This window comes from Rhinichthys klamathensis, unplaced genomic scaffold (assembly GCF_029890125.1).
Source record: "Rhinichthys klamathensis goyatoka isolate OS25496 unplaced genomic scaffold, OSU_Roscu_1.1 h1tg000223l_1, whole genome shotgun sequence".
Classification (NCBI taxonomy): domain Eukaryota; kingdom Metazoa; phylum Chordata; class Actinopteri; order Cypriniformes; family Leuciscidae; genus Rhinichthys; species Rhinichthys klamathensis.
The window spans coordinates 1,575,834-1,597,687 of record NW_026606747.1 but is presented as its reverse complement, the minus strand read 5'-3'; the positions used below and the strand labels follow the sequence as shown (position 1 = coordinate 1,597,687).

The following is a 21,854-nucleotide window of genomic DNA, read 5'->3' as shown; positions in this document are numbered from 1 at the left end:
ATTCGGTGCATCCCTAGATTTACCACGTTGATAGCAATTATGTGAAGCATAAGAACAATTGAAGTAAAAAAAACGCTGACAAAATAAGAATGTGTTATAATAGTAATTGTTATATAAGTGATTTTATAGTGTCTATATACAAAAAAAGACTATTAATAAGAAGAGTGGCCAGCAGAGGGCAGTAGAAGACCACTTATTGGCTCACTTTCATTTTCAACTACTTTGTTTCTCCAGTATTCTCCACTGAAGCAGACCATTTTTTTCATGTTAACTCCATAATGCCTGCTTACACACACACACACACACACACACACACACACACATTTTTGGGATATGTTGCACACATCCCCCCAAAATGCATATCATTTGATAGATCTCCTCATGGTGAACAACTTTGCCTCTAGAACCATTGCTGTCAATCAAATCGTTCATTAAATATTCACGAATATGTTAAAAACCTACTTTTGCGAACTAGTCCCTGGTTTTTCGCCCGATCAAAACCAGACCAGTCTAGGACAATTCTCTGGACTCTCTAGATCAATAATTATCAAAAAAAAGTTGAACTTTGCCCTTTGGTTCACTGTAACAGGGTCATTTAGAAAAGGGGCGTGTCAAAATACACTCAAAAGCCTATAAATCATAAATGAAAACTCAGAACTTGACAAAAATTGATGAGCATATGTGTCATACCATGGTGAGGAAGCATGCAAAGTTTCATGGAGATCGGACCATAGGTGGCGCTATAACTGTTAAAAAGCTTTAAAACCATATATTTCCTATGGTAAATTGCCTGTATTGGCTGTAAATGGTCTTTTCCATCTATGATCGTAAAATTTTCATATCTTAATGTTTAAAACCAGTGCAGTACAATTATCTGGACTCTCTAGATCAATAATTATCAGAAAAGGTGTAATTTCTTCATTTGAATGGCTATAATAGTGTAAATTGGATGGCTATAACATTTTGGATGGCTATAACAGCCAATAAGTGGTATTTTACTGCCCCCTGCTGTCATTTCATCATACTACTCCCTAATATTGTTATATATAATTGAAATTGAGACTTTATTAAATCATTATTTTAACATTTACAATCACATTTTGTCCAAATTAATCTATTGCTCTGTACTCTCTAGAACAATAATTATCAGAAAATGTATAACTTGTAATGTATAACATTTGGATGACTATAATAGGGTCACTTCAATATGTAGCCTTGACCGAAAATAAATATTAATTATAGTTGAGTAGTGTGACAAAATGACTTTTTTTAAACAGCAGGGGGCAGTAAAATACCACTTATTGGCTGTTAGCCTTTTTTCAAGCAGTTATAGCTGTTCTTGACCTTTTTTTAAGAAGCTATGAGCATTTATTGAAAAGATATTGCCTTTCGGTCAAGGTTACATATTGAATTGACCCTATTATAGTCATACAAATGAAGAAGTTATACATTTTTCTATAATTATTGTTCTAGAGAGTTCAGAGCAATAGATGAATTTTGACAAAATGTGATTGTAAATGTTAAAATAATGATTTAATAAAGTCTAAATATCAATTATATATAAAAATATTAGAGAGTAGTATGATGAAATGACAGCAGGGGGCAGTAAAATACCACTTATTGGCTGTTATAGCCATCCAAGCTGTTATAGCTGTTATAGCCATCCGATTTACACTCTATTATAGCCATCCAAATGAAGTAATTATACCTTTTCTGATAATTATTGATCTAGAGAGTCCAGATAATTGTACTGCACTGGTTTTAAACATTAAGATATGAAAATTATACGATCATAGATGGAAAAGACCATTTACAGCCAATACAGGCAATTTACCATAGGAAATACATGGTTTTAAAGCTTTTCAACAGTTATAGCGCCACCTATTGTCCGATCTCCATGAAACTTTGCATGCTTCTTCACCATGGTATGACACATATGCTCATCAATTTTTGTGAAGTTCTGAGTTTTTATTTATGATTTATAGGCTTTTGAGTGTGTTTTGACACACCCCTTTTATAAATGACCCTGTTATAGCGAAGCAAAGGGCAAAGTTCAACTTTTTTTCGATAATTATTGATCTAGAGTGTCCAGAGAATTGTCCTAGACTGGTCTGGTTCCAATCGGGCGAAAAACCAGGGACTAGTTCGCAAAAGTAGGTTTTTAACATATTCGTGAATATTTAATGAACGGTTTGATTGACAGCAATGGTTCTAGAGGCAAAGTTGTTCAACATGAGGAGATCTATCAAATGATATGCATATTGTGGGGATGTGTGCAACACCACGTGATTACAGAGCCGTAAAACTCGTTAGCGCTAACTAGTGGCCGATTTCTTTCAAAACTCTTACAGACCTCTTGGGCCATGAGTCGAACATGCCCATAGAGTTTCGTTCCGATTGGCCTCCGTTAACCTCGTCTCACAGGTGCTCAAACTTCATTGGCCGATGGCGGCCATGTTTTTTGAGATACGCCAATATCCTTTTACACATACATGGCACCTTGGACCAAGACACTGCATACCAATTTTCAAGTCAATCGGACAAACGGTCAGGTGGCCACACCCCCTTTTATGTTTATTTAATGTTATAGCGCCACCTAGTGTTAGATCGACGCGGTTTTTTTACTGTGACCCCAAACTGTCCTCATACACAAGTGTGTCAAGTTTGGTGAAGATATCTCATTTACTTCTTGAGTTATAGACGTTTTAGTAAAATAGGCTCCTCCCACAACGTTCATTTTGCGCCCCCTAGCAACCGGAAATCGAAATTTCAACTTTTTTTTGATAATTATTGATATTCAGACTCCAGAGAACATTTCTGCACTGGTTTGGTTCCGATCGGGCGAAAAACCAGGGACTAGTTCGCAAAAGTAGGTTTTGGACAAAACCGGAAATAGCGGAAAAATTTGCATACCGGAAATGAAATCGGAGATATACGTTTTTTAAGTCAAGAGTCCAACTTTCCAATGATATACGACACTTGAGTCTACGACATAGGGTCTAGGAGTTATGATCACTTTCGCGTTTTTGTTGCTATAGCGCCACCTATGGGCCAATCGGGCTCATACTCTCTCAACCTCTCCTCGATTTCTGTGCTACCTTAATCCCAAATATCAAGTCTCTAGCTCTTACGGTTTGGTCTGCACGATGCGTTTTAGGGCGGAATAATAATAATAATTAAAGCTGCAAGCAGCATTTAGCGGTGTTCAAGCAGTTAAGGCCTTTAAGGCCGTTAAGCACAAAAGCATCAAAAGACATTAAGTTTTATGTAGCAAGCATTTAACCATTGACATCATAGATGGAATAGACCATGTTTTAGCATGATTTACCATGATATACCAAATTTAGTGTGATTTTTCATGATCTACCATGTTCCAGTATGATTTACCATGAATCTAGCATGATTTAACATAGTTTACCATGATTTACCATGTTATAGGATGATTTACCATGATATACCACATTCTAGAATGATTTACCAGGATTGTAGCATGATTTACCATGATTCATCACATTGCTAGCATGATTTGCCATGATACACCATGTAATAGTATTTTTTACTATGATTTACCATGTTTCTATCGTGATTTACCATGATTTACCACATTGCTGCATTGATGTGAAGTGCCAATAAAAATGAAGTGATAAACTCTGACAAAAAATGATTGTGTTATAATAGTTAACATGGAAAAACTGGTTTGCTTTAGTGCTTTGATTTACTGTTGAAAATCAAGTGTGTCAAAATGAGAGTGAGCCAATAAGTGGTCTTCTACTGCCCTCTGCTGGCCATTCTACTTATTAATAAAGTGTTTTCACAGGTGCTTTTGCACTCATATGTAGACATTTGCTCACACACACACACACACACAAAGTCATTATGAAAATATATTTTAATGGTCTATAAGCATTTAATGTCTTTGCAAGCTATTAATCAGATTATTCAGAATTTATTCAGAAACATGGGACTACACACACACACACATTCTATTGTAGATTAAACTGTCTCATTCAGGGTTCACATTTGTCAATGTGACAATAAATTTTGACTAAATGTGATTGTAAATGTTAAAATAGTGATTATGTTAATTCTAAAAATGAATTATAGAACAATGATAGTCAGCATTATGACAAAATTACTATTTTAAACAGCAGGGGGCAGTAAAACACCACTTATTGGCTTAATATGCCACTATATTCATATCATTTTCACCTTTTTAACTGTTATAGAGGCAAATTTTGTCCGATCTGTCTAAAATTTGTCAAGCTTGTTTAGAGTGATATGTCCTGACCTTTTTTTAAGAAGATCTGAGCATTCATTGAAGAGATATAGGTTTTTGGGGACATTTGGTCAAGGCTACATATTGAAGTGACCCTATTATAGCCATCCAAATTAAGAAGTTATACCTTTTCTGATCATTATTGATCTAGAGAGTCCAGAGAATTGTACTGCACTGGTTTTAAACATTATGATATGAAAAGTATACGATCATAGATGGAAAAGACAATTTACAGCCAATACAGGCAATTTACCATAGGAAATGTATGGTTTTAAAGCTTTTTAACAGTTATAGCGCCACCTATGGTCTGATCTCCATGAAACTCTGCATGCTTCTTCACCATGTTATGACACATGTGCTCATCAATTTTTGTGAAGTTCTGAGTTTTTATTTATGATTTATAGGCTTTTGAGTGTATTTTGACACGCCCCCTTTTCTAAATGACCCCGTTACAGTGAACCAAAGGGCAAAGTTCAACTTTTTTTTGATAATTATTGATCTAGAGAGTCCAGAGAATTGTCCTAGACTGGTCTGGTTCCGATCGGGCAAAAAACCAGGGACTAGTTCGCAAAAGTAGGTTTTTAACATATTCGTGAATATTTAATGAACGATTTGATTGACAGCAATGGTTCTAGAGGCAAAGTTGTTCACCATGAGGATATCTATAAAATGATATGCATTTTGGGGGGATGTGTGCAACACCACGTGATTACAGAGCCGTAAAACTCGTTAGCGCCAACTAGTGGCCGATTTCTTTCAAAACTCTTACAGACCTCTTAGGCCATGAGTCGAACATGCCCATCGAGTTTCGTTCCGATTGGCCTCCGTTAACCTCGTCTCATAGGGGCTCAAACTTCATTGGTCAATGGCGGCCATGTTTTTGAGATACGCCAATGTCCTCATAGACATACATGGGGCCTTGGACCAAGACACTGCATACCAATTTTCAAGTCAATCGGACTAACGGTCAGTCCTTTATATGTTTTTTTCATGTTATAGCGCCACCTAGTGTTCGATCGTCGCGATTTTTTTACTGTGACCTCAGATTGAACTCATGCACAACTGTACCAAGTTTGGTGAACCTACCTAATTTACTTCTGGAGTTATAGTCGTTTTAGTAAAATAGGCTCCTCCCACAACGTTCTTTTTGCGCCCCCTAGCGACCGGAAATCGAAATTTCAACTTTTTTACGATTATAATTTATATTCAGACTCCACAGAACATTTGTGCACTGGTTTGGTTCCAATCGGGCAAAAAATCAGGGACTAGTTCGCAAAAGTCGTTTTTTGACAAAATTCAAAATGGCGGAAAATCTATCATGACGGAAATGAAATCGGAGATATACGTTTTTTAAGTCAGGAGTCCAGCTTTCCAATGATATAAGACACTTGAGTCTACGATTTACGGTCTAGGAGTTATGAGCAGTTTTGCGCAATTGGTTGCTATAGCGCCACCTATGGGCCAATCGGGCTCATAATTTGATAAGCTCTCCTCGATTTTTGTACTACCATCTGACAAAGTTTCAAGTCTCTAGCACTTACGGTTTGGTCTGCACGATGCGTTTTACGGCAGAAGAATAATAATAATAATAATAATAATAAAAATCCTTACAATTACAATAGGTTTTCAGCACTTCGTGCTTGAACACCTAATAATAATAATAATAATTAAAGCTGCTAGCAGCATTTAGCGGTGTTCAAGCATTTAAGACAGTTAAGACAGTTAAGACAGTTAAGCTCAAAAGCATCAAAAGACATTAAGGTTTATGTAGCAAGCATTTAACCACTGACATCATAGATGGAATAGACCATGTTTTAGCATGATTTGCCATGATATACAACATTTCAGTGTGATTGTTAATGATTTACTATGTTACAGTATGATTTACCATAGTTTACCCTGTTCTTGCATGATTTACCACAATTGAACACATTCTTCGTTTTTTTTTTTTACTTATATCTCGGGAACGAGAAAGTGAAAAAATCTGAAACTCAGAACTTAGATAGTGTTAGAGGAGCTCTGTTGATCAAGACCATTCCGGTGTTGCTGGGTGATTGGGGGCGGGAGTAATGTCCGTTTAAATGCATATCTTTGTGGGCTTATATCTCGGGAATGCCCAGGCCAAATCGCACCAAACTCGAATAGAAGCTAGATGAGGACGGGCCCTTTCCAACAAGCTCTTCCACAAGGATCTAGATGGTCTGGATCAAGAGTTACAGCCGTTTCAAGTTGGGGTTCTCACAGATTAGCGATCCTCGGGGGGGGGGGGGGCGCTCCCGAGCCCCGCGACGATAGATTTGGATCAAGATCCCCGAGAGGACCTTACCATCAAAATTTGAGCGCGCAGAGACTTTCCGTTTTCGAGTTATGAGTGAATTTGTACTTGGGGGGCGTGGCCCAATGTTTTACTTTCGTTTTGAGGCTTCCTGTGACAATTAATTATAGAGGCAAATTTTGTCTGATTTGTCTGAAATTTTTCAATGCCGTACAGAGTGATATTACACATGTTCTTGACCGTTTTTAAAGAAGATCTGAGCATTCATTTAAGAGATCAGCATTTACAGCCAATACAGGCAATTTACCATAGGAAATGTATGGTTTTAAAGCTTTTTGACAGTTTTAGCGCCAACTATGGTCCGATCTCCATGAAACTTTGCATGCTTCTTCACCATGTTATGACACATATGCTCACCAATTATTGTTTAGTACTGAGTTTTTATTTATGATTTATAGGCTTTTGTGTGTATTTGACACGCCCCTTTTCTAAATGACCCTGTTATAGCCATACGAAAAATGCAAAAGTTCAACTTTTTTTCAATGATTATTGATCTAGAGAGTCCAGAGAATTGTCCTAGACTGGTCTGGTTCTGATCGGGCGAAAATCCAGGGACTAGTTCGCAAAAGTAGGTTTTTAACATATTCGTGAATATTTAATGAACGATTTGATTGACAGCAATGGTTCTAGAGGCAAAGTTGTTCAACCTGAGGAGATGTATCAAATGATATGCATATTTTGGGGATGTGTGCAACACCACGTGATTACAGAGCCGTAAAACTCGTTAGCGCCAACTAGTGGCCAATTTCTTTCAAAACTCTTACAGACCTCTTTGGCCATGAGTCGAACATGCCCATCGAGTTTCGTTCCGATTGGCCTCCGTTAACCTCGTCTAATAGGTGCTCAAATTCATTGGCCGATGGCGGCCATGTTTTTTGAGTTACGCCAATTTCCTCATACACATACATGGCACCTTGGACCAAGACACTGCATACCAATTTTCAAGTCAATCGGACTAACGGTCAGGTTGTCATAGCCCCATTTAGGTTTTTTGTGTGTTATAGCGCCACCTAGTGTTAGGTCGACGCGATTTTTTTACTGTGACCTCAGATTGAACTCATACACATGTGTTCCAAGATTGGTGAAGATATCTCATTTACTTCTCGAGTTATAGCCATATTAGTAAAATAGGCTCCTCCCACAACGATCATTTTACTCCCCCTAGCGACCGTGAATCGAAAATTCAACTTTTTTTCAATGATTATTGATATTCAGACTCCAGAGAACATGTATGCATTTGTCTGGTTTTGATCGGGCGAAAAACCAGGGACTAGTTCGCAAAAGTAGGTTTTTGACAAAATTCAAAATGGCGGAAAAATTTGCATACCGGAAATGAAATCGGAGATATACGTTTTGTTCTTCAGGCCTCCAGCTTTCCAATGATATAAGACACTTGAGTCTACGACATACGGTTTAGGAGTTATGAGCAGTTTCGCGCAATTGATTGCTGTAGCGCCACCTATAGGCCAATCGGGGTCATACTTTCTGAGGCTCTCCTCGATTTTTGTACTACCATCTGACAAAGTTTCAGAGCTCCAGCACTTACGGTTTGTTCTGCACGATGCGTTTTACGGCAGAAGAATAATAATAATAATAATAATAATTAAAGCTGCTAGCAGCATTTAGCGGTGTTCAAGCATTTAAGACAGTTAAGACAGTTAAGACAGTTAAGCTCAAAAGCATCAAAAGACATTAAGGTTTATGTAGCAAGCATTTAACCACTGACATCATAGATGGAATAGACCATGTTTTAGCATGATTTGCCATGATATACAACATTTCAGTGTGATTGTTAATGATTTACTATGTTACAGTATGATTTACCATAGTTTACCCTGTTCTTGCATGATTTACCACAATTGAACACATTCTAGTAGCCTAAGATGTAATATGATTCTAGCATGCTTTATCATAGTTTACCTTGATTTGTCTTAGTTTACCTTGATTTGTCTTAGTTTACCTTGATTTACCATGTTATAGGATGATTTACCAGGGTTGTAACATTCTTTACCATGATTAATCACATTGCTAGCATGATTTACCATGATACACCATGTAATAATATTATTTACTGTGATTTACCATGTTTCTATCGTGATTTACCATGATTTACCACGTTGCTAGCAATTATGTGAAGCTTCAGAACAGTAAAGTGAATTGAAAGACAAAATATGATTGTTATTATAGTAATTGTCACATAAGGTTATTTTTTAGTGTCTAAATATATGAATGCAAAAGCACATGTGAAAAGACTATTAATAAGTATAATGTCCAGCAGAGGGTAGTAGAAGACCACTTATTGCTATAGTACCACTTTTATTTTGAACTACTTGGTTTAATCAATATTGTGCACTAAAGCAAACCAGTCTTTCAATGTGAATTCCATTGTGCATGCTTACACACACACACACACACAATTTTGGGTTATGATATTGTGAAAATCTCTTTTTGTGGTCCTTAAGCATTTCAGATATTTATTTGTGATGTAAAAATATTAAACTTTCTAATAAATCATTATTTAATATTATATTATTTATTATAAATATTATTTCCAACATAATAAATATCTTTAAGCATTTGTTTGTTAGCCATTGCTGAAAACTGGTTAAAAAGATTAAAAACGTCTAATGCTGTTGCTCCCTCTAGTGGACAACAGCGGTTTTACAGCCTACATAAACGGTTGAAATGAATGACGGGAAATTCGTTTTTTTTTTTTTACTTATATCTCGGGAACGAGAAAGTGAAAAAATCTGAAACTCAGAACTTAGATAGTGTTAGAGGAGCTCTGTTGATCAAGACCATTCCGGTGTTGCTGGGTGATTGGGGGCGGGAGTAATGTCCGTTTAAATGCATATCTTTGTGGGCTTATATCTCGGGAATGCCCAGGCCAAATCGCACCAAACTCGAATCGAAGCTAGATGAGGACGGGCCCTTTCCAACAAGCTCTTCCACAAGGATCTAGATGGTCTGGATCAAGAGTTACAGCCGTTTCAAGTTGGGGTTCTCACAGATTAGCGATCCTCGGGGGGGGGGGGGGGGGGGGGGGGCGCTCCCGAGCCCCGCGACGATAGATTTGGATCAAGATCCCCGAGAGGACCTTACCATCAAAATTTGAGCGCGCAGAGACTTTCCGTTTTCGAGTTATGAGTGAATTTGTACTTGGGGGGCGTGGCCCAATGTTTTACTTTCGTTTTGAGGCTTCCTGTGACAATTAATTATAGAGGCAAATTTTGTCTGATTTGTCTGAAATTTTTCAATGCCGTACAGAGTGATATTACACATGTTCTTGACCGTTTTTAAAGAAGATCTGAGCATTCATTTAAGAGATCAGCATTTACAGCCAATACAGGCAATTTACCATAGGAAATGTATGGTTTTAAAGCTTTTTGACAGTTTTAGCGCCAACTATGGTCTGATCTCCATGAAACTTTGCATGCTTCTTCACCATGTTATGACACATATGCTCACCAATTTTTGTTTAGTACTGAGTTTTTATTTATGATTTATAGGCTTTTGTGTGTATTTGACACGCCCCTTTTCTAAATGACCCTGTTATAGCCATACGAAAAATGCAAAAGTTCAACTTTTTTTCAATGATTATTGATCTAGAGAGTCCAGAGAATTGTCCTAGACTGGTCTGGTTCCGATCGGGCGAAAATCCAGGGACTAGTTCGCAAAAGTAGGTTTTTAACATATTCGTGAATATTTAATGAACGATTTGATTGACAGCAATTGTTCTAGAGGCAAAGTTGTTCAACCTGAGGAGATGTATCAAATGATATGCATATTTTGGGGATGTGTGCAACACCACGTGATTACAGAGCCGTAAAACTCGTTAGCGCCAACTAGTGGCCAATTTCTTTCAAAACTCTTACAGACCTCTTTGGCCATGAGTCGAACATGCCCATCGAGTTTCGTTCCGATTGGCCTCCGTTAACCTCGTCTAATAGGTGCTCAAATTCATTGGCCGATGGCGGCCATGTTTTTTTAGTTACGCCAATTTCCTCATACACACACATGGCACCTTGGACCAAGACACTGCATACCAATTTTCAAGTCAATCGGACTAACGGTCAGGTTGTCATAGCCCCATTTAGGTTTTTTGTGTGTTATAGCGCCACCTAGTGTTAGGTCGACGCGATTTTTTTACTGTGACCTCGGATTGAACTCATACACATGTGTTCCAAGTTTGGTGAAGATATCTCATTTCTTTCTCGAGTTATAGCCATTTTAGTAAAATAGGCTCCTCCCACAACGATCATTTTACTCCCCCTAGCGACCGTGAATCGAAAATTCAACTTTTTTTCAATGAATATTGATATTCAGACTCCAGAGAACATGTATGCATTTGTCTGGTTTTGATCGGGCAAAAAACCAGGGACTAGTTCGCAAAAGTAGGTTTTTGACAAAATTCTAAATGGCGGAAAAATTTGCATACCGGAAATGAAATCGGAGATATACGTTTTGTTCTTCAGGCCTCCAGCTTTCCAATGATATAAGACACTTGAGTCTACGACATACGGTTTAGGAGTTATGAGCAGTTTCGCGCAATTGATTGCTGTAGCGCCACCTATAGGCCAATCGGGGTCATACTTTCTGAGGCTCTCCTCGATTTTTGTAACTACCATCTGACAAAGTTTCAGAGCTCCAGCACTTACGGTTTGTTCTGCACGATGCGTTTTACGGCAGAAGAATAATAATAATAATAATAATAATAAAAATCAGTACAAATACAATAGGTTTTCAGCACTTCGTGCTTGAACACCTAATAATAATAATAAAAATCAGTACAAATACAATAGGTTTTCAGCACTTCGTGCTTGAACACCTAATAATAAAAATCAGTACAAATACAATAGGTTTTCAGCACTTCGTGCTTGAACACCTAATAATAAAAATCAGTACAAATACAATAGGTTTTCAGCACTTCGTGCTTGAACACCTAATAATAAAAATCAGTACAAATACAATAGGTTTTCAGCACTTCGTGCTTGAACACCTAATTAAATGTAAGAATTTTACAAAGATGATGCATAAATCTAATAGGGTTAGAAAACTAAATTCCTTTATAATGCATATATTCTGAACAGAATCTGAAGGCCATGAAAAGCTGAGAGAGTCGGCCGTCCACGAACCAGCACAAAAACACTCAGCAAAATATTGTAATTATCATTATAGCCAAAATCCCAGAAAATATCCCGACATCATTAGTCATCATCGCACACCCCAACTTCTCTTTGCAGTTTGTAGAACTTCTCGACCCAATTTCTCAGTTCATATGCAGCCTTGCATGGCGTTTTAGTGACTATATGACTTCTAGGGGTGTAACGGTACACAAAAATCACGGTTCGGTACGTACCTCGGTTTAAAGTCACGGTTCGGTACGTTTTCGATACAGCAAAAAGTAAGAAATGCCAGAGAATTTCCTATTTGTAAAAAGAAAAAATATTTTTAAATAAGTGTGAGTTTTCCTACATCTTGAAACGTTCAGGTTTATAAATGGGTGTCATCTTTGAAGGATGAACAAATAATATTTTGGTCATCACATTAAAAATAACATTTAAATATATGAAGAGTTCAGATGCAAAAGCCTCTATAAGTGCCAATTGAAATTTTCTTCTAGAATGATCATTTTTATCAAGCTTGTATATTTAAGTTCAGTAATTTCACTTAAATGGCAATGAAGATTACCTATTAATTGTCATTTGAGTGAAATTACTGAACTTAATATACAAGCTTCATAAAAATGATCATTCTAGAAGAAAATTTCAATTGGCACTTATAGAGGCTTTTGCATCTGAACTCTTCATATATTTATTTATATAATATTTGAGTTTTGAAGTGCTGGAAAAAGATGTGTGAAGTACTTGAAAGCATTTCACTATTCCAGCCAAACTGGTTACAGTTATGGTGAATGTTGCTGGTCTGTGGACGTAAAGTATTACTAGTTCATTCACGGCACAATGTTTCTCCTGGTGTCCACGTCAGTGCTGTTTGATCTAATAGAGATCTACGGTTAATAACGGAGAAATGTGAATGCTTCTCACTAGATCTCGCAGCGATGTTATTACTTCAGTGGCGAATTCAAATGTTTTCTTTACTGGATCTCTTAGCACTGTGTTGTAACAGTGTCGCTTGATCGAGATCGGCTCACGCTGCACAGATGTTCCTGGTCCGAACTGATAAACGGTCCGTGAAGCACATAATGAGTGGCGCAGTTTCGTTCCGCTTTCATTACGCTTGCCATTTGATGTTGCGCAACGTTGTGGTGATCGCACCAGCGCGGATTTTGTCGTCAGGAAAAATGGTCCAAGGAATCGTTCGGTTTGTATGCGTACCGAACCGGAAGCCTCGACCCGAAACGGTTCAATACGAATACATGTACCGTTACACCCCTAATGACTTCTAGATTACCGTACTGAGGAAAAGAGGTGAAGTCACTTTCTGTGTGAAGGGTGTGTGTGTGTGTGTGTGTGTGTGTGGCGCACCTGCTCCTCAGGAAGATGTGTTTGGCCTGTTTGATGATCTTCTCCAGGAGTCCTTCGCTCTGCTGCAGAGCGCTGATCTCGGCCTTGTCGTAGGCCATGGGTCCCGCCATCCGCAGGCGCTTGTGGCTGAACGGGGCGCTGGCCGGGTGCGGCATCACCACCGAACTCAGCGTCTGCTTGTGGAACTACAGGAACACACACCTCAGACTCAGTGATGACCAAAGCGGCTGTCTCTGGAGTGTGAGTGTGTGTGTGTACCTCTCGTATGAGCTGGTGGAGGTTGTGCTCTAACACATACAGGTGGTCGTCTGGGTGAGTGTGTGAGTGTGAGTGTGAGTGTGAGTGTGTGTGTGTGTGTGTGTGTGTGTGTGTGTGTGTGTGTGTGTGTGTGTGTGTGTGTGTGTGTGTACCTCTCGTATGAGCTGGTGGAGGTTGTGCTCTAACACATACAGATGGTCGTCTGGGTGAGTGTGTGAGTGTGAGTGTGAGTGTGTGTGTGTGTGTGTGTGTGTGTGTGTGTGTGTACCTCTCGTATGAGCTGGTGGAGGTTGTGCTCTAACACATACAGGTGGTCGTCTGGGTGAGTGTGTGAGTGTGAGTGTGTGTGTGTGTGTGTGTGTGTGTGTGTGAGAGTGTGTGTGTGTGTGTGTGTATGTGTGTGTGTACCTCTCGTATGAGCTGGTGGAGGTTGTGCTCTAACACATACAGGTGGTCGTCTGGGTGAGTGTGTGAGTGTGAGTGTGAGTGTGAGTGTGAGTGTGTGTGTGTGTGTGTGTGTGTGTGTGTGTGTACCTCTCGTATGAGCTGGTGGAGGTTGTGCTCTAACACATACAGATGGTCGTCTGGGTGAGTGTGTGAGTGTGAGTGTGAGTGTGTGTGTGTGTGTGTGTGTGTACCTCTCGTATGAGCTGGTGGAGGTTGTGCTCTAACACATACAGATGGTCGTCTGGGTGAGTGTGTGAGTGTGAGTGTGAGTGTGTGTGTGTGTGTGTGTGTGTACCTCTCGTATGAGCTGGTGGAGGTTGTGCTCTAACACATACAGGTGGTCGTCTGGTTTGCTCTTGTCTGGTGAAGCTCTTTGGTTTTTCTTTTCTCCAGTGGAGTGGCAGAGAGAGATGGACAGCTGCAGACCTGAACACACACACACACACACACACACACACAGGACAGTTACACTAGAAATAAAAATAATAATGATAGACGTTTGCCGTTCTTTTAGATTTATTGTTATTCTAGAATAGGGGTGGTGTGAACACATGCTAATATAAAATCTTGTTGTTCGGCACCAAATGTCGATACTTGAGGGGTTAATCTGGTCAAAGTCAGTGAAACAACAAGCATGCAGCATGTATGATGTGCCCAAATCCAGTGCTGGTGATTGGCTGTGGCGAGGCATCAAGGAAACACGAGTTTACGCCGGCTTGATGGTGACAGCGCGCGATGCAATGGATGCGTAACGGAACCGCACGTCTGCGCCATTCAGTAGGCCTTTTGCGGTTTAATGTTCTCACTTTGACAACATTTCATTTGAGAGAAACTATCATCACATGACAGAAGAAGTTCTACACGGCAACTCGTCAAAATACAAGTTTGGTTTAAGAAAGAAACTGCGATAGAAATGTATTACTCTTGTACAGTATAATGTACACCTTAAAGGGTTAATCACGTCAGAACGTAGGCTCACTATTGGCCGACGCTGGTCATGTGTGTGATGCTGGCCAATAACGAGCCGGCGATCTGGCGTAGAACCAGGAAGCGCTGCACTGTTTGCACTACGTCCACAGCGGAGGAGAATGACACGGAAGAGAAGAGATTGTGGAATAAAGATGTTCTTATGGGGGGTTTTGTGCACAAAGAGTATTCTCGTCGCTTCATAATATCAAGGTTGAACCACTGGAGTCACATGCACTATTTTAACCATGTTTTTACTACCTTTCTGGGCCTTGAAAGTTGCAATGACGTTGCTGTCGATGGAGGGACAGAAAGCTCTCAGGTTTCATTAAAAATATAAAATAAATAAATAAATATTAAACATAAAAAATGCGGGAACCCAGCATTTGTTGGAAATCCGTCATAGACTCGAATGTTTTCTTGTAGACAAAATAAAAAGGAAAGAACTGGGTAAAAATAAAATGGAATTTGTGAGAGAGAGAAAAATAACATTAAGAATGTTATTTGTTAAACTGTTAATAAATTGCTGTTAAATTGAATAAGTTTCATGATTTAAGTTAATTACTAGCAGTGTTGGGAACGTTACTTTCAAAAAGAAATTAGTTATAGTCCAAAAAGTAACTGAGTTAGTAACTGAATTACTCTATAATAAAAGTAACTCGTTACCAGGGAAAGTAACTATTTGCGTTACTGTTAAAAAAAAAGTTGCTATATGTCAAGAATTTGGATTTTTTTTAGCAGTTTTCACAAGTCAGTTGAAATGAGTAGAACAGACAGGTGTTTGTACACAACTTTCTATATTTACTGCACGTCGACAGACAGCAAGAGGTTTATCCTGCACTTCAAGTATTATCTTTGTAAGATAAGTAAACCGTTACACCATACGCGTCCCCGCCTGATTTAGTCATGAGTCATTTTGTACCCACCACGTTTTGAAACATTGAGGCACGGATGCACCTAATACAAATAAATAAAACATCTCCAGTTAACTAGCAGAGCATTCTTTTAGTTCGCTATTAAATAAGAGATCTAGCGCTAAAATGTGTTGTTTTTTAACTCAAGCTGAGCGCTCGTGTCCTCTGCTATCAGTTGCATACACAGTTGTTCTCTTGTGGCTCGTGCAGTCTTCACTCGGACGCGCTCTTCAATGTATCGCCATTGTGGAGACTCTCTATTCGTTCCGGTGAAATCACAAAATAAAATGCACACAAACGTGTCCCTTCTTGATATAGACTGTAACCACTGATGAACATATTCGGTTTTGATAAGAGAAATAAAAACTATACTAGCGTGGATTAGAACCCGTAACCTCTGACACGCTTGGCAAAAGATCTACCACTAGACCATTGAATAACTCAGACAACATTGGCCGATCGATGCATTTATTTACGGGTTGAGCAGAGAGGCTGCACAGTTTGACAAGTTTGTACCCAGTAACGTTAACAGCGTTGTAACAACGGGAAAAGTAATTAGTTAGATTACCCCGTTACTGAAAAAATAACCTCGTTATTCCAAACACTGATTACTAGGTATTACTAGGTGTGTGTGTTGCTTGTCATGTTGCTCTTGCTCATTTGTAAGCAGCTGTGGATAGAAGCGTCTGCTAAATGATTAACTGTTAAGGTACATACCAGGAAAGGGTTGCGAGATGATCTGGTTCTTGACGACGATGTGAGGAATCTGTGATTTGATCTGAACGGCTTCACGTGAGAGCTGGGCGAAAATCTCCTTACACAGCAGCACATTCTGAGCAGCTTCGAGCTTTAAATGCCACATCTGAGACCCTGAGAGAGGAGAACATGATCAGATCACACATGATCCAGCATTTACACACAAGAGCGTCTGCGTCCACCAAACATGCGTTTGCTCTGCCATTCAAAACCTCCACGATTATTAAGGTGAACAAATAGTTCAAGCAGAATTTTAGAAATACATTTAAATCAGAGATGCTATTAAACCGACTGGCGCGGTCGTGGAAACCTACAGGGACAGTTCGCCCAAAAATAAACACTTTGCCATCTTTACTAATGTAATTGTCCATAAAATGGAAGTCAATTGTGACCAAAACTATTTGGTGACATCCATTCTAAAAAATATCTCAAAGAAATCCCTACAGAACAATGAAAATGTTTCATTTTCAGGCAAACTGAAGTTTTAATGACTATTTAAAGAGAACAGTAAAATTACCCATATTTATTCAGTTATAATTATTCCCAATATCTAGCACCACATGCGAGAATAGTTTGACCGGAGTTGAGTTTACCCGGTTTAGCTTTAGCTTGTCTTCTGAAGAGATTGACTGTGCCGAGGTCTCCGATATCAGGAGACTGTTTCTGAATGGACACCTGCGCAAAGACACACACACACACACTTTATCTTGGGGAAAACAACATCTGATGTCAGGCGAGTTACATCACTGCTATTCTTGAATTTGACCTTAATGTAGGCGGATCCCTCCAGTTCGCTGGGGATCTGCACGTTGAGCGGGCAATAATCATCGGGGATTTTCTTATCCAGGTCCAGGTCTGTGTTCTTGAGGACCTCAAACGTGCCGTGATGCGGGAACAGAGAGCCTGAAACGCCAGCGACACATATTTAAGGGTTACTTCACCCAAAAATGAAAATTAGCCCATGATTTATTTACTCACCCTCAAGCCATCCTAGGAGTATATGAGTTTCTTCTTTCAGACGAACACAATCAGAAGTATTAAAAAATGTCCTGGCTCATCCAAGCTTTATAATGGGAGTTAATGGTGCCTGAGATTTTGAAGCCCAAAAAAAGTGCATCCATCCATCATAAAAGTAATCCACACGACTCCGGAGGGTTAAATAAAGACCTTCTGAAGCGAAGCCATGCGTTTAAGTACGAAAAATATTCATATTTAAAGCTTTATAAACTATAATCAGTGCCGTACGCGAGTCGAGGTCCGGCCCAAGACATCAGGCGCTACTCGCTGCCATTATAACGCTTGGAAGAGACAGGATATTTTTAATATACCTCTGATTGTGTTTGTCTGAAAGCAGAAAGTCATATACACCTACCTGTAGGATGGCTTGAGGGTTTTTTGGGTGAACTATCCCTTTAAACACTTCAGCACTTGTATGACAAATACTGCAGATTATATTTATATATTTGAATAAACTGAACACGATAGGCTGTAATCCATACATTTAAGTCAACATAGAATCATATTTTGAGTGATAAGACGAACGAAGTCAAAACGCGGCCCGGGTGTTTTTATATGAATGTATCTTTGAAGGGAACTGACTGTCTTTAGCAAAGTTTCGATATGTTATTTCATTTGAATCTTTCTTTATCTTTCCTGATAAAGCAGCATTTATGAGCGCTGAGCTGCTTTGTGTTCAGCCGTTGCCGTGGAAACCAGCCGCTCCTACAGCGCCTCCTGCTGGACCTCTTTGTAAACAGACCTGTATTAACACAAGTGTGGGATTTCTCTACAATATTCACTCATGACAGTAAAATAGGGCAATCTAAGCCAATCTACTGCAGTATTTCCTCTCTCAATCAGTAGAAAATGTGGTTAACACCCAGTAATGGTTGAAAAAAATTAAAATACCATAGTGTACAGTTTTGAAAAATAGCGTGATATAATGTTTTGCTCATCCCAGCCGCACTAACTGATAAATCACTGCATTACCGGCACTGCGGTAACTGAGATCCCCCAGGATCTTGTCTCCGACTTTGCGCAGTTTCCACTGCGAGCGCAGGCGCAGGAGCTCCGAGTTGAAGTCGCGCTGCCGCCGCTGCTCCTGGTTCTCCACCACAGACTTGGTGAGCTTCTCCGCCCCTCTCAGCAGCAGCTGCGCGGCCGTGGCCAGAGACTTCTTCTTGCTGAGCAGCTGGAACACCTGCGGCGTCTGCACACGAGGACACGACAGCGCATTACAGAGACATCCGAACTTCACAACCCCACAGACGGGAAAGGGTATATATACGCCCGCTCGAACCACAGAATAAACTGACCTTTCCCACTGAGGGATCCTGGGACACGGGGTCGAGCGCCATGTACTTCTTGTCCTTGAGCACACTGAGCACGTCGTGCAACACACACATCTCCGTGAGAGCGCTGCGCAGGTTATTACGCACCGAGTCCCACGGCCACAGCGACGGCTGGAACTTCACCATACCTGGAGAGAGAGAGAAAGAGAGAGAGAGAAGGGGGGGGGGGGGGATATATAAAATATAAAAGTAAATATAAAAATATCATTTTTTTTTTTTTCTATTGTATTAGTCCTATTGTTTGTAATTTATTTATCAAAATTAAAATCAAATGTTCTGCATTGCTTTATTACAGAAGACTGTGTGTAATGAAGATTGTAGTCGGCTGAAAGGGCATTTGTTCTGTAATATTGGGTTGACTAAATTGGGATGAAAAACTAAATAAATTTCAAGGTTAAGGTTTTCCCTTCTAGACCCATTATCTACCGCAGTCGAATAAGAAAACAGTAAACTACAGTAGGCCACATTTGAAGTGGATCATAAAAGTTCATGAAAGGCAAGAACGGGTATTGTTCAAGATTCATGTATAACTTTGATGAAAGGTTTTGATCCACTTCAAATGTCGACGACTGTACAATCAGATCTGTGCCCTGAGAATGGATTTGCATGTAATCGTGAGCGGCCCGACACACACATACCCTCGTCCTCCTCGGCCTCCGGCTTGCTCCACTGCTGGCTGTCCCGCTCCAGCCCGTCCTCGTCCTCGTCCGAGCTCTGGCCGAAGTCGATCCGCTGCGCCAGCTTGGCCAGGTTCTGGGACATGGAGAGCGGGGGGGCGTAGGTCTCCAGGCCGTCCAGAGACACCTCCTGCACCTGCCGCTCGCAGGACGACTCGATGCTCACGCGCACCGCTGGAGCCCCCGACATCATGCCCAGATCTGACACACACACACACATAGATCTGAGTCTGACACACACACACACAGACACACAGATCTGAGTCTACTCCAGTGATGTGACTGTGTGCTGGACCCCCGACATCATGCCCAGGTCTGACACACACACACACACACACACACACAGAGAGATCTGAGTCTGATATACACACACACACAGATCTGAGTCTGATACACACACACACACACACAGATCTGAGTCTACTCCAGTGATGTGACTGTGTGCTGAACCCCCGACATCATGCCCAGGTCTGACACACACACACACACACACACACACACACACACACACACACACAGAGAGAGATCTGAGTCTGATACACACACACACACACACACACACAGATCTGAGTCTACTCCAGTGATGTGACTGTGTGCTGAACCCCGACATCATGCCCAGGTCTGACACACACACACACACACACACACACACACACACACACACACACACACACACACACACACACACACACACACACACACACACACACACACACACACAGAGAGAGATCTGAGTCTGATATACACACACACACACACACAGATCTGAGTCTGATACACACACACACACAGATCTGAGTCTGACACACACACACAGATCTGAGTCTACTCCAGTGATGTGACTGTGTGCTGGACCCCCGACATCATGCCCAGGTCTGACACACACACACACACACACACACACACACACACACAGAGATCTGAGTCTGATATACACACACACACACAGATCTGAGTCTGATACACACACACACACACACAGACACACAGATCTGAGTCTACTCCAGTGAAGTGACTGTGTGCTGAACCCCCGACATCATGCCCAGGTCTGACACACACACACACACACACACAGAGAGAGATCTGAGTCTGATATACACACACACACACACACAGATCTGAGTCTGATACACACACACACACAGACACACAGATCTGAGTCTACTCCAGTGATGTGACTGTGTGCTGGACCCCCGACATCATGCCCAGGTCTGACACACACACACACACACACACACACACACACACACACACACACACACACACACACACACAGAGATCTGAGTCTGATATACACACACACACACAGATCTGAGTCTGATACACACACACACACACACACACACACACACACACACACACAGATCTGAGTCTACTCCAGTGAAGTGACTGTGTGCTGAACCCCCGACATCATGCCCAGGTCTGATACACACACACACACACACACACACACAGACAGATCTGAGTCTACTTCAGTGATGTGTTCACACTGTGTGCTGGACCCCCGACATCATGCCCAGGTCTGACACACACAGATCTGAGTCTGATACACACACACACACAGATCTGACGTCTATGTAGGGAGCCGGACAAACAGAGAAACTGCTGTCTATGTAACGTTAACGTTAAGGAGCTGTTGACGGTACATTTGAAACTGACATTATGCAGCAAACCGACTCTCTCTCTCTCTCTCTCTCTCTCTCTCTCTCTCTCTCTCTCTCTTCTCTCTCTCTCTCTCTCTCTCTCTCTCTCTCTCTCTCTCTCTCTCTCTCTCTCTCTCACACACACACACACACACACACACACACACACACACACACACACACACACACACACACACACAGAGAGAGAGAGAGAGAGAGAACCGCAGGATGATACGCTGAGACACATAGCCTATATAACGTTATATATATTAATGTTGTGAGAGATGAAATGTTCTGCAGCATACTTACATGAAGTGAAAACGTGATCTGTTTCTCCGTCTATTTTCTTAGTTTGTTTGTTTGTGCTGTAGATTTCGAGCTATGCTACACTGACGTTCTTCTTCTTCTTCTTCTTCTTCTTCCTCTACTTGTTTTCCGGCGGTCGTCGTCCAGCTTTTCTGCGCATTAGCGCCACCTTCTCCTCCGGAGTGTAAATCGGGTTCGCGATCTCAGTCACTCTTTCTGTGTTGTGGCTTGATTCCACTGAGTTATTAACTTAAATGTGTTGTTGTTTTTGTTGCATTTACACTTTTGTTGCATTTCAGCTTGCATCAAAGGTCCGAGGCGTGTGTCAAAAAAAATTAAACAATTTGTATCAATGCTTAATTTGTTCTACCAAAATCACGTGACCAATGACGTCCGAAGATAGATAGATAGATAGATAGATAGATAGATAGATAGAT

At 40.5% G+C, this 21,854-nt stretch overlaps 1 protein-coding gene across 1 annotated transcript in view; it reads right to left on the bottom strand.

Moving 5' to 3' along the window:
• Positions 1 to 21,532, bottom strand: part of med17 (mediator complex subunit 17) — a 76,561-nt gene extending 55,029 nt beyond the window's left edge. Inside the window, exons 1-9 of the mRNA XM_056264675.1 lie at positions 21,417 to 21,532; positions 19,430 to 19,669; positions 18,756 to 18,919; positions 18,430 to 18,649; positions 17,207 to 17,343; positions 17,034 to 17,115; positions 16,402 to 16,554; positions 14,100 to 14,230; positions 13,100 to 13,284 (exon numbers count right to left, since the gene is read on the bottom strand). Coding sequence (XP_056120650.1) covers positions 13,100 to 13,284; positions 14,100 to 14,230; positions 16,402 to 16,554; positions 17,034 to 17,115; positions 17,207 to 17,343; positions 18,430 to 18,649; positions 18,756 to 18,919; positions 19,430 to 19,661 — 1,304 coding nt within the window. The 5' untranslated portion in view covers positions 19,662 to 19,669; positions 21,417 to 21,532. The remainder of the gene's footprint in view (positions 1 to 13,099; positions 13,285 to 14,099; positions 14,231 to 16,401; positions 16,555 to 17,033; positions 17,116 to 17,206; positions 17,344 to 18,429; positions 18,650 to 18,755; positions 18,920 to 19,429; positions 19,670 to 21,416) is intronic.
• Positions 21,533 to 21,854: the final 322 nt, after the last annotated feature.